The sequence below is a fragment of the Ambystoma mexicanum genome, chromosome 9, assembly GCF_040938575.1.
Source record: "Ambystoma mexicanum isolate Mex_15411 chromosome 9, UKY_AmexF1_1, whole genome shotgun sequence".
Classification (NCBI taxonomy): domain Eukaryota; kingdom Metazoa; phylum Chordata; class Amphibia; order Caudata; family Ambystomatidae; genus Ambystoma; species Ambystoma mexicanum.
In genome coordinates, this window is record NC_090931.1 from 80091741 (window position 1) to 80106866 (window position 15126).

The 15126-nt window shown below is 43.8% G+C and overlaps 1 protein-coding gene across 2 annotated transcripts in view; it reads right to left on the minus strand.

The window, feature by feature from the left end:
- Positions 1-918: 918 nt before the first annotated feature.
- FOXRED1 (FAD dependent oxidoreductase domain containing 1) overlaps positions 919-15126 on the minus strand; it is a 220850-nt gene continuing 206642 nt past the window's right edge. The window contains exons 10-12 of one of the 2 annotated variants that reach the window (XM_069614203.1): positions 10284-10388; positions 9297-9589; positions 919-3009 (exon numbers count right to left, since the gene is read on the minus strand). In XM_069614203.1, coding sequence (XP_069470304.1) covers positions 9335-9589; positions 10284-10388 — 360 coding nt within the window. In that variant the 3' untranslated portion in view covers positions 919-3009; positions 9297-9334. The remainder of the gene's footprint in view (positions 3010-9296; positions 9590-10283; positions 10389-15126) is intronic. The other variant, XM_069614202.1, reaches the window with a different exon arrangement.

Consider the following 15126-nt stretch of genomic DNA (forward strand, 5'->3'; position numbering starts at 1 on the left):
TTTAAAAATGATTTTATACCACACTGGTTTCCATAGACGTTTGCCGTTTCGTAGTGCTATATATTCAGTGGCCCTCGGTTTATTAATATCAGAAGAATACAAGTCGGTCAGTCTTGCCAGTTGTTGAACCTTTAAGCCTGCTGGTTACACATACTCGGCAGCAAGCACTTAACCCACCCATCTATTTTACAAACTTACAGGGATACGAGTTCGAAGGCTTCTCCAAAGACACCAAACCTTACGTCTAAAGTATGCTTTCAGAGATCCATCCTATAACTTGATGGACCTCACCTTCCGAGTAAGGTTTAACAGGAAAGAATTCTAGTTGCCACCTTTTCTCATTTGACACTTATACAAAAGTGTTTTTGCAGAGAGCCAGGTCTCAACGAGTTGAGCACTCTCCCCACAGTAATATTCAAGTCCTAGGTTTGACTCCCCCCACCCCCATCTTCCTTAGGAGGTCAACAAACTAAGTACTGGTAAATTGGGTAACAGCACATATTAAGACAGTGCTAAGAAGCACAAGGAATCTGGAATAAATCACTATATAGAAAAGGTAGGCCTAGTAGAAGCTTGATCAGGTTATTAAGTGCAGTTGTGCGTGGTCAGATTTTAAGCTATCTGCGTGTTTGCCATCAACTCCTATCTAGCCCCAAGGAGTGTGTTATGGTACGCTGTATACATTCTGGAGATTAGTGGATGGCATGGTCTTGTGTAACCTAGTTAATAGTCGACATATTTTCTCCTATTACCCATGCCACTCTGCATGACGAGCAGAGACGTTACTGATAGTGCCAGGACCCACTAATACCTTGCACCCTTCCATCTTCCAAAACACCGGCAATGCTGAAAGCCACAAGTCCTCTACTCTTCCCGCCCCCACCCCTACGCTTCCATTTTGACAAGAAAACTGAAGCATTTCAGATTTTGATTTTTAATAAAATAGTTTTTAAATTCGTTTTGTAAAAGCATAACCAATATGCTCCTTATTCTTGATATAAAAAAATTCATTCAAAAATTACAAATGTAAAAATTAATTATTTTATGTTAAGATATTTCAGAAAAAATAATCCATGCAATCAAACGGATGGTGGCAGAAAGCGGGCCTGCAATAGACTGTTGTTGCCCGGGCGAAAAGAAGCTCTCTATGGCAGTGACGTTTCTAGGCTGCTCTGCCACCTACTAGTCACGAATCCTTTGGAAGCCACTCATTTCAACATTAAGATTTAGTTTGTGAAACTCTACCACAGTTCCCATTTTCAGCAGGCTTGCTTTCCAGGAAAGACATTCTGGACAGTTCAGATTTTGTGGTCTGGGCACAGCTCCTTAAAGCCTGCGCGGTCCATGCTCGCAGTTGACAGGAACAGGAGGACAAGGAATCCAGAACCCATTTTCTAGATCCTAGACTGAAGGGATTTGCAGCAGAAAAAGGGAGGGATGGAGAAGGCTTTTCAACATTTTCAGGCCCACAGTGCACTTGAATGCTACACCACATGCTTGTTGGCTCACACCCACCAAATCAAATAAGGCTCTTTTAGAGGGTGATGAATGACTCCTAGGCCACAGGGAAGGGAGCGGCGTGTAGTTTGACAGATTAGGTATCCTTCATTTGATTGCAGGCGGCGTTATTTTGGCATCAAGGCAAATAAATGGCCCTCATTTGAGAATACACATATCTAGTGGTAAATTATCACTGTGTGGACACCGTTATTGTGAATGTAGGCTGTTTCTGATCAAACTGTACTAACATCTGGAACCATGTCTATCGGAAAACGCATAGCAGGCAAAGCATACCACTGGGGCACATTTCAGGAATAGTGTCCCTGCAGCAGAAATCACTCCCCAAGCCTCCCATGAGGGCATGGTGACCACACACAACCTATTTCTTAAGCGGGCCGTGGCTAGCTCTAGAACTGTTGAAAGCTGCTAGAGATTGGATATGGTCATTACCAGCGTGTAGAGCAGAGGTCTGCAACCTTTGCCGCTCTAAAGGTTTAAGACTAAACTTACCTTCAGCCCTAGGCAGCATAGTTCATGATGAGGGATTGTGGCAGTCGTGGCCCAAAACATCTGGAGTAGCACGTGGTAGACCCTTGTTTTAGAGGTTTATATGCAAGAGGGACTACCAGAACTAATGCAATTAACACCTGCTGTAATTTTACCACTGGTGGAAGAGATTGTAGCACCGGGGGATGTTCGGCTGCCAATAACGAAATGTATGACAGTACAGAGGCCACCCGTTCTGCAACAGGACGAGTGCACGGAGCATGTGACACCTTTGAAACTTTTTGGCGCCAATAGTGGCATTAAATAAAGTGAGGGGGTGGGTGGATAAAAAACCATCTTGCTGAAAATAAACCAATGTCTGCACTTTGAACAATCAGCCTATTGCAGTTCTCTCCGAACAGTTCACACTAGCTTACAAATGTAGCCTGCAACTTAATTAAAAGATTCTGTGTGTATTTCTATTGCATCCAATCATGAAAGAGCAACATTGAGTGTGTGCAATTAGTCCATTCTTTCGTGAGTGGATCACCACGTAGAAGATCAATGCACGATTGGAATCAAGGCTTCTTGTGGGAAGCACCAATGTCGACCGGCACCGCCTTTATACACTGCCACTTTGCAATATCCGTTCTCCATGTTCTTTTTGGTAACCTACCAAGGATTGGAAGCCAGTAGTGTATCCAAAGTCCCAGTAAGATGACTGCAAAGAATCTCTCATACTATGGCATACATGGGATGATGGCTCAAAGCACCAGGATCTCGAAGGCTATAGCCGCTGACTTGGAATTGTCATCTGATCATTTTGTAGTTTTTGCATCAAAGTAAATGCATAAATCCCCCTATTAAGTTTCTTGTTTGGATGTCTTGGTAGTTACTGCCAGGTGCGATTCCTTCTGTATCCATCGGTGTACCATGGAGGGAGAGCAGGCCAGCTGGCACCCACTAGCCATGATACAAAGAAGACGGAGCACCCATGCCTTCTTGGATCCACTGGCAAGCCACCTAAAGAGAAAAAACACACTCAGTCTTATGCTCCATACAGGTTTAGTTCATAAAGTCGGAAAGGTTGGCTATTTAAACATAATTTCGAGAGTAGGTTAACTCATTAAACTGGCACAAAGGTCCCATGAAGAAAGAGATGAGGGTGTAAAGGAGAATTCTTACTACAAAACCAGAGGTTTGGCCAGTGAGGTGCCCTTTATGTAAGCGAAGATATGAACTGGTCATGTGACAGTTTCCCCATGTGCACGCTAGTCTTATGAACAGTGCTTCGGTTTGGCTAAGCTCAGTCTTGTTCGCTGCAATGCAGGTGCCAGTAACCTGTGGCCCTGCAGAGCTTTTGTGCTGTAACTCCAAAGAGCACTCGCCATTGGCAATGTTGCAAAGGGTTAATGCTAATGGGAGTTGGAAAGTCGAAAACCCCTATGTACAGCAATATCTACCGAAAACGTTTCCTTCTCACCAATCCTCTACAAGGATGAAATGGCATTCCTTGGTGTAGCCTAGGTCTGTTTGCCAATGTCTTGTGGAAACCACACAAGCATACAACTGAATTTGGGTCAACTGGCAAAGCAGCTGAACATGAAGGTATTTTTAAACAGGAATAACGTGATGACTCTTGAATTGCCGGATGGTGAAAAGGCTACTTCAGACCCTGCACAAGCCCTGCAATGGTTGGAAAATTGTAAAGGGGACGCTATCACCTCTTCATGAGTTAATCTGATGTTTCCTGTCTGGTACTATTCACTATTTATTTTAGAATTCTTTTTGACTTTTGATTTGGACTAAGATTAATTTCATTGGATAAAATGGCGCCCGTATTACGAAACTGTTAAAAGTTTCATTTATGAACGTAAAGTTAGATTCCTCTTTGTTGCCCTTGCCTAGCATATTGCGAGAAAAGAACCTGGATTCATTAATGTTCCTGCACGTATCAGCTACACGAAGTTCCTGGACATGTGTCGTCGTATTTCTCTTTTGGACAGCGCCCTCATTCAACTAACTCTGGCACGCTCCGCGGTTTCATGCTCCTTCCAATTTGGGTGCTTTAATGTAAAGGCGTGCAGAGAGCCTCTGACAGCAGCCGTACCGTGATACAGTGGTTTTGAGGTGCCGGTGCGCGAGTACAGATAGTCTCACGGCGTGTTCTGCGCACTCCGTCACTTCTGCAAATACGATGTTTTCAAGTTGTCATCTAATTGGGAAGGTAAGCGGTTTTTCAACTACATGCCTGAGAGTTGCGTATAAGGATTTTGGCTTTGACATACTAATTGCATGGCACTCACCGGAATCTGACGGAACCAACTTTTACGCTGAGCTGTTTATGGGAGTGTTTTTTCTCGGATGTTTCTACAGCCGACACCCAGAGGTTCACGTCACTAGTCCATGTGGTCCCTCAATGCATTTGGAGTGATTCGACGGAACGTTTATGCGTGCTTATTGTTGTCCTGCAGTCTATCAAAGTATTTGTCCCGGATTTATGCCTTCTTACAATATTACTCCATCTGACACCATATTATTTTGGTTTTCGGACTTCTATGAAAATGTCCTCATATGTTGCAGTCTAGGGATATTTTTCCTTTCGGGTCTTTCTATGTGAACCTGGTATCTGAAGGATGGGAACTCGGTTATGGGCTCATGCTTTCCTGAATGTTTCATTTTCGCTCTGTTCTTGGATGGGGGTGTCCTTCATTAGTATTGTTTCTTGAATCCTCGAACACTTTTCTTATTCCTTTACTCGCCTTCCTGTTACTCCTCATTTATTCTTTCCTGGACTTTTGGCAATTTATGTTCTATTCATGTTATTTCACATGTCTTGCCTATATTATAGGCAATTTGATTAAACTGTATTAGGATATATGCATGTGGGGGTTGGTGTCATCGTACTAGATCTTCAGTTGTTATAATGGCCCACCACAGACTTTTTTAAGATGGTGTATTTTTAGGTGGTTAGTTTTTTGATCATCTGATCATTAATGATTACTTGCTTGGGCCTTTATATTTGTTGATGATGCCACCTCCTTATGAAGCATGTGTTTTTTTTATTGGGGGATGCCGTCTTCTCACAAATAATTCAAGCGCAACTTGTACATATTTAATACCGGGTTATTTTCTGTTTTATGTTGTGCACACTATTATATGATGTTTCATTGCAATTGAAAAGATGCTGTACCATTTGCCGAAAGGATGGCTCACAAGATATGAACCCTGTCCGGGTGATTGGTCCACGGTGTCAACAACAGTATTTCCCTTTTTATCTACTGCTCAAAGTATTCTTCAAGTATTAAAATTGAGTGGAGGGTGCCGTTTAAGATTTGGGGGACATCTGCATGTCTGCTTATATGCCTTTTCATATTGATGCATCCTCAGAGATACTTTGAGTAAGTTTGGCTATGCAGTGAATGCAAAGTTGATTGGTGCAAGTGAAATATGGTACGTCTTAGTGTTGGGAATTCATGGTGCTTTGAATATGGGGGATGTGTCTTTAACACCTTGGATTGATCCGGGTTCTTTCGTGGGTGCTCCTGGGATATATTACTTCTGGTTTGAGCCGAATATGGGGCTTTGTGTGTGCTAGAATTTAAAAGAATCTAGTGCTTTTCCTTTGTTGAATACTGAGCCGAATTCAATATGGTATTCAATGGAGGTTTATGTGTGTGATGGGATTCTACCCAATCTTGAGAGTGTCAATTATTTAACGCTTTATCCAGGTCTGATACTTAGTTGAGTATTGGCTGGGGGTTGTCAGGAACATTTTAGGTTTGTATTATATGGGGATGAGGATATATACTTGACAAGACTGTTTCTGAGGCAGATCACTTGTGGATGGGAACCGCTCAGATGAGATCAGTTTGCAGAATGTGTGGGAGGCATTTAAATGCACCATGCAGGGGATTTTACTGAGCTTGTCAAGCAGAAAGATGAGAAAGATTGGAATTGGATTTGAGAATAAGGGATCTCTCGATTTTATGCTTGATCAGACGGACATTGTTAAATTAAAAGAACTTCGGAAACTGAAAAGGGAAATGGATGATATTCTGGCAGAGAGAGCATAACATAGCATATATTACTCTTGGTGTACTTATTTTGAAAGGGGTGAGAAATGTGATAAATGATTAGCATATAGATACTTCGATCTTGGATACTGATGGCAAAGTTACATTTGATCCAAAGCGGATTAATAGTATATTTAGGCAATATTATATGGATTTGTATCGTAATGAGTGACATTTCAGGTATAGGGAGTGATTTCTTCTGTAACCTTAAAATCCCAAAGATTTCTGATGCAGATAGCTTACTCCTAGAAGAGAGACTGACTTGAAGAACTGAGAGCGGCGATCTGAAAATTGAATACTGGTAGGTCCCCAGGGCCGGATGGGCTTCCAGTTGAATTTTATAGATTACCAGATTCAGCCCTTGGATTATTGAAGGATATGTTCTTGGCGTCCCACAGGGACGGAATATTGCCGAAAAGTACTAGTCATGCTTCGATTTCGGTATTTCTTAAAAAAAGGGAAAGATGATAACTTGCCATCTAGCTATCGCCCTATTAGTTTTATTAATACTGATAATAAAGTCTTGTCCAAAGTCCTGGCTTTGAGAATTGAAAAGTTTCTTCCATCATTAATTCACGATAATCAATCAATCGGGATTTCTAAAGAATAGGCGTGCCTCGAGCAACATCCGTAGATTGTTACAATGGGTCAGGCCTTGAACTCAGATAAGGAGATTGCTGTTCTTTCTCTCGATGCCGAAAAGGCATTTGATCGATTGAATTGGGAATACCTATTCTCTGTTCTGCGCGAGATGAATGTAAGTAAGGATTACATTTCTTGGATTGAGTTATTATATACTAATCCCACTGCAGATGTGAAAAAAACTGGTTGAGATCAGATTCCTTTCAACTAGAAAGGGGTACCAGGCAAGGCTGTCCCCTTTCGCCACTTTTATTTGGCATTGCGATTGAGCTATTGGCTATTGCGCTCAGGAATGAATAAGAGTTATGTGGGGGGGAATTGTTGGGGGGGTTATGCAGACGGTGTGGTTCTATGCGGATGATATTTTACTTGTTTTGGAGGATTTGAGTAGTTCATTGCCCATTTTAATACGACTTTTAACTAGATTTCATGAGGTCTCGGGTTAAAAAATTAATTGGAAAAAATCTGAGGTCATGCCCCTTACTTATTCGTGTGATAAGTCTTTGGTCACGTCCATGGGCTTCAGGTGGTGTGAAACGAGTATGCTTTACTTAGGTATTTGGTTGACGACATGGTTGATGAGAATTTGAAGGAAATTTGTAAGGATTTCAAGATGGATTTGTAACGGTGGTCATTATTGAATCTATCATTGTGGGGCAAGGTTAACGCACTCAAAATGACTTTGGCACCAAAAGTGAATTAAATTCTTAGCATGTTACCCCTGAAGATACGTCCGCACCATTGTAAGGAATTTGAGCGGATAATACAGGCGTTTATTTGGGATCGCAAACCCCCACGACTCAAAATTTGGACGCTCCAGCTGCCAGTAGATTGTGGTGGGTTGGGAGTGCCACATTTTCGAGCCTATCACTTGGCGTTTTCGGCCCAATTGTTTGTTTTATTTCTGGATGATGTGTCGGATGATTGGTCGGTTGTGGAGGAGAGCGTTTCTGGCCCGTTGAATCTGAGAGCACTCTTGAATACCTGAACGGAATTGGGAGGTGAGAAGATGCATACCACAGAATTCTTACTGGAGACTTAGTGGTCTACTGGAACTGTTGGGGGTTGATGCTCTCAAGTCACCACAAGCTTCTGTTTGGTTAAATCCAATGATTAGAGATAAAGGAAGAATGTTGTTTTGGCCAGAATGGTTCTTGGGCGGAGTGAAATGGATTGGTGATTTTGAGAGAGATGCTAGATGGTTATCTGCTGATGAAGTGAAAGAAAAATGGGACATTGTGGGTTTCTCAGAAGTCGATTATAGACGCCTGAAGAAATCAATTGGTGAAATTGACTGGTCAAATGTAATTGACTTGAATCTTTTTTTGGCTAAACCGAAACAAATGGAAGAGGGTTTGGCTAGTAGATTATACAAGCTGATAGTTGATGACAGGAGTAATGATGACCTCCGAGAGGAATGGCGTAGGAGAATTGATTGCAATGTAACCCCGGAGGTTTGGCATAGAACGTGTGAGAATGTAATGCTTTGTTCACTTAATCTGGGAGAAAGATCTAGGCAAATTAAGATCCTGAATAGAGTTTACTGGTGCCCGGAACGCTTGATGAAACGTGGCCTTTCGGATTCAGATGAATGTTGGGGTTGTGTCCATCAAATCGGTACCCTCAAGCATCTGTTGTGGAACTGTGATTATAAGTCTGCGGATTTTGGACAAATATATATGAGGCATGTAAGATTGTGTTGGGTGAGAATTTTGACATATATTTCAAAACTATGATCTTGGGAGATGAGGAGTTGTTGAGTGAGTTGAATGTTTCTCAGGAAAAATGACTATTCAGAAGTGCTATTGTTGGTAAACGGTTGATCTTATGGGGTGGAAATCCAAGGTTGCCCCGTTGTTTGATGAATGGATTGATGAGATGAATAAACTTGCAAGTGTTGATTGGGTGATTTACAGGAGGAACAATAAAATGGTCACTTATGATATGCGAGAAATGTATTGATTTGTACCAGTCTCATTTTAATTTCTGTCTTCTTCTTGGGTGGGAGGGTTGGGTTTTTTTATGCAAGTGTTTTTAGGTTTCTGGCACTTGTTTTAGCTATGTTAGGTTATAATTACTTATTTGAGGATATTGATTGTTCAATTGTATTATATTTTGTGTGTTTAAAATATAAAGGTTTTTTAAAAAAAAGAATTTGGGTCAACTTCTTTTCACATGTGTCCTTACTTGTGTGGTTATTTTTTGCACAGCACCCACCGACGACACATCCACCTCCAGTTACTTGTGTGAATTTAGTTACCAAGAAAGATGCAGTTTTGCAAAAACTAGATTCTAAGTGTACAAAACTGCTCCCTCAGATGCACCCATTAGGCTAGTGACAAAGATCGCTTGTCCTCTGCTACAGTCCACACAAATCCATTTGTGATGGTGTTATTTTGTTAGAGGTTAACAAGGACTGGATAATACCAACTACTAATTTCAGGAATATCACTGCTGTAGGCTTTGTATAAAATGGGCTTCAACCAAGTGACCAACAATACTCAAGACTCGCCAACCCAGTGCTACTGACTTGGGATGTCCCTCCGGACACATTCCTTCGTAATACACATGACCCAAGAAGAGTATACAAACCTGCAGCTCCTTTAACCAGATCTTCTTTCTGGTTGCCGTCACACAATATTTCTTTCCAAGGCCTTCTCTCCCCTGCAGAACCTCATGAAGGCAAAGGTGCCGAGATTCAGAGTCTGGAAGTTTCCCTTCAGTATGAGCTCAGCTATGGCTCTGCCCACCGCCGGCGACTGTTGAAGGCCATGCCCGCTGAACCCTGTGGCAAGGTACATGTTGTTCACCAATGGATGCACCCCCAGGATGGCATTTTGATCACAGGTGTTGTAGTCATAGTAACCAGCCCAAGCACTCTTCACCTTTGGAGGAAGACAAGACACTAATATGTGCTGACACACATGCACACCGTCCGGTAGGTATTCCCCTCATTGCCCACACTTCACCTGCTCTGCTAGACCCCTCTTGGTGAATAAAATAAGTGCTCATTCCACACCCAGAGCCCCTTTAATATGGATATTCAGCTGTCCCAAATTAAGCAAGACACATGGTGAGCAAGTGCATCTAGCACTAAATACATTAGTGAAGCAGTCATAATGGCTGCTTCCTATCAATATCCCCAAGGACCAGGCTGAAAGCACAGGATATGCCAAGTATCTATGACCAAATTACAGATGTCTACATTAGGAGACCAACCATTCATTTTCTGGGCTCTATGCAATGGTAAAAGATCAACAAATCAGACTCCGGTCTCCACCAAAGCATGAAAGAGGTTGGTTGCTCATGACCATTTGAGGCTGCATCCCACCAATCCGCATTATGGAAAAAAAGGTGAGGCGTATGACTTTAAAATAGGAATTTATCTTCCTCGTTTAAGGCCAGCAAAAGCAGTTTCTCTGGATTTACGTTTTGAATCCCCACTTTAATAAAATGTATGTAAGAAAATTGCAGCAGTACTGCCAACACACAAAGCACAAAAACATGCAACATCTTGAAGGCATGGAGATCACATAGTTATAGGAATATTAAGTGACTGTCGCCCTCAAAAATAGCTACCTTAAGAGACTCAAAAATAGGAACACGATGAGCCAATTTTGGCCACAACCTCTCCTGGAAGAAGCTGTGATCAACTTCCAGGTCGCTGATGTCTGGTTCTTCCTCCTGAGAAGATACAGAGAAGGGCAGTGAGTGACTTTATAACATGCTACAAAAGTGAACACATTGCCATGAATTTCTAACATTGAATGAATCAGTCACTTGTGAAAAATAGCTAGTTGCCTACATTTTGGCAGGAGCAAAGTTTTAATATTAAAACACAAATCTTAATGTGCCAAAACATAGATGCCCCACAACAAATGTAGCCTTTGAAAAAATAATTTTTCAACAAATACTAAACATCCCAACTAATATTTCATGGCAATCTCCAGCAACTGATCCAATGTCTAATTATTGGTAGTCTCATCTCTCCACGTTATCGTTTATTTTTGTTTCTTAATCATAAAAACATGATTTGGATAACAACTGCAATAGTTTGCATACAAATTAAGCATTTAAGCCTTCAAGCAATATCAACATTAACAAAGCAGCTTCTTTCTAAAGCTTGTAACCAGCTGACAAATAAGATGTACACAGTCTACCTGGATTGATTAGTGAGCGTTGCGAGTGGTCTAGGTATTTAATTCACAACAATCTGTCCACCCAGCACTAGTAAGTTAAAAGCCCTTCCTTTGTGAACTATATCTGATATTTGACTAGAGCTGGCAAAGATCTCATTCTCAAAACAAGTTAACTGAAGGCCAATCATCAAACATGCCTAGACTGCTGGATGAGAGTTTGGAGTTGCGTCACATACCCACCTGGTTGTTTTAATGGATGTCAATTTCTTTTAAACCCTTCAAGCTTCCTGCTGTGAGAATGAGGAGCCCCCCCCCCCCTTGAGTAAAAATATTATTTCCAGGCCCCCTACAAGCTAGAACTGTTTATCAAAGATCATTTGTGAAGCCCTCCCACCACCCCCAAGAACATCCTTCAGGGCCACACAGTTGAAAGACCATTGCTCTAGAGAAACTTGCAGACAGCATTTCCCTTGTTCAATGTCAATTCTAATAAAAGGTGTATGCTAGCCAAGGGGCGGGCACTACCCTACTCCCCAAAAACCCAGATTGATAACTCTTTATTCACAGCACTGGCAATGTTGCAGGATGCAACTCTTCTCCCACCGCCCACCACTCCCCCTCCCCACCCCCCCCCCATGCAGCACATTTATCTCTTTTCAATCGGGGATTAATAAAAATGCAACACGCGTCGTGCAGTCGCCACTGCAGGATTTCTCCGCCATTTGTACTGCAACGAAGTAAGGACCCTTCTTCACAATGAAGTTAGTCATTATGGACACGCAAGTTCAGCCGATTGCTGCTTTTCTGAATGCGGACACCCTTGCAGCAGGAAATCTTGTCTGTGCCAGACAGCAATTCTGCCTTTGTTAACTTAAAGCAGATGCATTTCAGAAAGCATTATTTAAGATCAACGTTCTAGGTCGAAATTTGCTCAACTAATGAAACCGGCTCAGGAAGACTCCAAATTAACAGTGCATGCTCAAAACTGGGAAACACACAATCCAGCAACACAGCAACCATTGTTCCAGATAGCAAGAGACAGAATGTGGCCAGGGGGCAGTGGTATCCCGAGCCCAAATAAACTGTAATCCTGACTGACATCCTTCTCTTTGTGGACTGGCACTGCTCCCCAAACTGGGAGGAAGAATGCCTTTCTATATGGTATAAAAGCATCACGGACCAGTAGTTACTGTAAAATGGGGGTTAATGCATAGAGTTCACAGTCCCCAGCCCTCACAAACCTCCTTTCTTTAATAAGGAGGTCTGTTCCAAAGAATGTGGAAAAGGCAGCGGCACAACTACAAGGTATCCATGTTCTACTAAACAAGGGGGTTATTACAAGGATCCTGGCATCGCAAGAAGGAAAATTATATTTTTCTGGTTTATTTCAGAAGCCTTCATGCAATTCTGACCCATCCCGGATCTAATGTGAATGGATACATTTGTCCTACACATATTAAGGAAGCAATCGGTAGTACATCTTCAAAAGGATGTAGTACAGAGTTCATGGCAGCGATCCACCTGCAAGATGCATATTTTCACATCCCAATCAAGCATGTGCACCAACACGATCTGCAATTCTTGGTTCCCAAGTCCAGTTCGAGGTTCTTTCTTTCGGGTTAAAAAGGGTCTTTACGAAGGGCCTGGCTCCTCTAGTCCCTCTTAAACGGAGAAGGGGTAAAAGTACACACATGCATAAGACAACTGGCTGGTCCATTCACACCACTGCACAAGTACAAAAAGAGACGACCCGTCTGCTCCATGCAAAAGGCACATGTGGATCGTGGGGTACCGAATATCACACCTAGATCCCCTCTGGTGCTGGAACGTGTAGGGGGGAATACTTCAACACCCTCCGCCATACTGTATTGCTAGCACCCCAAAGATCAGAGAGAATTAAGTCCAGACGGAAAGCTCTTCCACCTCATGCTTGCCCATCAGCCTCGTCAGTGAGTGCAAGTCCAAAGCGAGATTGCATCCGGAGAGTCAACCTTCCCTTGGCGCATGTACATGTAGCCCCTAGTTTCCCGGCACTGGTCCATGCTAGGGTGTACTCTTCCCTTCCCCGAGCCAGAGACAGGTCCCATGAATAGCAGCCCGCTGGGTAGGGAGGGGAGCTGCACCTGCCAAATAAAATTGCTGTAAACAGGAGATGGGCTACATCCCGAGTTCTTTGAAGATGAACAGACACAGACGCCAGAGTGAACATTTATAAGGATCCCAATGAGGACCCCTCTTACATACCCATTCTTAAAATCTAGACCGTAGGAGTCCCCTGATGTGAGCTCCTGCTACTTCAGCACACCCTTCCTTGAAGGGGTCTCAGGGACCCCAAGGATGAGCTTGCCGCAGCCAATCCCCTTCCTGAACTCAGGTACCACCCACATGGAGAATTAGGCCAGAGGATGGCCTCTGCAGGTGGTCCCATCTTTCAAGGCAGCCTTGAGCAGGCAGCCAACCTAACCGCCTATCTTGCGCCAGGGTAACTCCTCTACCCCAATTAATAACAATGGCCATCTACATAATATTCTATCTATCCCTACTTAACATTCCCCTAATGCCCCAACTGCTTAACTCCCCCTACTTAACATTTAACCTACATAACAGCAATCACATAACTACTCATACACATATACATTGACTCACAACATACATACAACATAAAACACTATATTATAATGGGTGACTGTTGCAGTCAGTCACCTCTTCACAGTACCTTGCAGGTCTGTCCTTGTGCAGGGCTGCTGCTCTTGATAGCCACAGATGATGGGGCTTGACCCCATCTTCCAGGGTGGCCACATCGACCACGTGGGGCCACCGCACAACAAGCGCCCTTTATAATATCCTGGGCAGCCCCCTATGCACCTGGGGACCGCACACACTCGCTGCCGTGACCCACAGTATACATCTTAATTTAGGGTGGACCCCGTTGGCTGGGGGGCCCACACAACATCACCGACGTGACTTTTTTTTAGGGTGGGTCCCGTTGACTGGGGGCCTACCTGAAGTCACAGTGTGGCCCAGGCACCATATTCTATGTCAGAAGCATCCCTGTTGCTACGGGGACGCCACACCGCTCACCCCTCCTCCTGGCCAGACCCGTCAGCAATGCAGGTGGCGGGCCACGTCTTCACCCGGGCCGCTCGGCTGGGCAGCCCGGGGCTTCCTTCTCCCAGACCACTCAACGGAGCGACCCGGTACTTCACCACAGCCTCAATGTTGGGTGTAGCAGGCTTCGGCGTATCGCTGCATTCCCTCCCAGGCTGCTCATGACATACACAACCCTGGAGGATTTCATTGATGACAGGCCTGCTTTGCAGGCCATGAGGCGGGCCAGGCAGGCACCACCACGCTGCCCGGGTCATAAATGTCTCTAGAGCCCGGCTGGGCGGGCCGACAGGCGCCACGTCCCAGGAGAGGCCAAGCTGCCCCTGGCTTAGCAGCTCAGCCTCCCTGCTCATAGTCCATGCGGGAAGCCCCAATACGCCGCCCAGTGCTCATCAGAAGATTAAGGCCCTAGGGGGCCGCTCGAGGCAGCAACCACTCCCAGGTAAGTCTCTCTCTTTCTTCTCCCTTTCTCTTAACTGTCTCTCCAACTGTCTTTCTTTTAATCTCTCTATTATTTTCTCTTCCCTGCCCATTCTTGGGCAGGGGAGTTCTGTTCTATTGTTCTTTATTTCAACATTCCATCCAGCCCCATGGTGGGCTGGATGGATTCTTCCAATACACCTAAACGGATAAACACACACATACTACACATTTAATACAGCCTTTTATTATTACACTGGTGTCTGTGTCTTTTCTGTGTTCCCAGAGGGCCAGCATGTAGCCCAACTAGCCAGGCCACATACACCTGGCACTTGCCATCAGTCTTATCTCGTGGGTTCCAATCCCGGTGTGACAGGACATGGCTGCAAAGCTGCCCTGGTGGTTCAGAAAAGTCATTCTGTCTGGGTCTGAACACCCAACCAATGCCACAGTTAATCCTCACCACTGCTGCCAGCTAAAAGTGCTGGTTTGACAATGGAAAAAAACTCTGCCCAGAGCCTCTCAAAAGTAGCAGAAGCCAACAATTCTTTGAACTGATGACAATCATTTACTTCTCTAATAATTCTCTAACCTAGTGAATAGTCGACCAGTACCTGTCTGCATGGGCAATCAGATGATGAAATGTTTTATGGACTGCAAAGTGGAACACTTTGCAAATCATTGGTGGAAGCCACCCTTATGACCTGCATTCCAGTGAAAGAACGCAGAGGCAGACACCTTAAGCAGGATGCGTA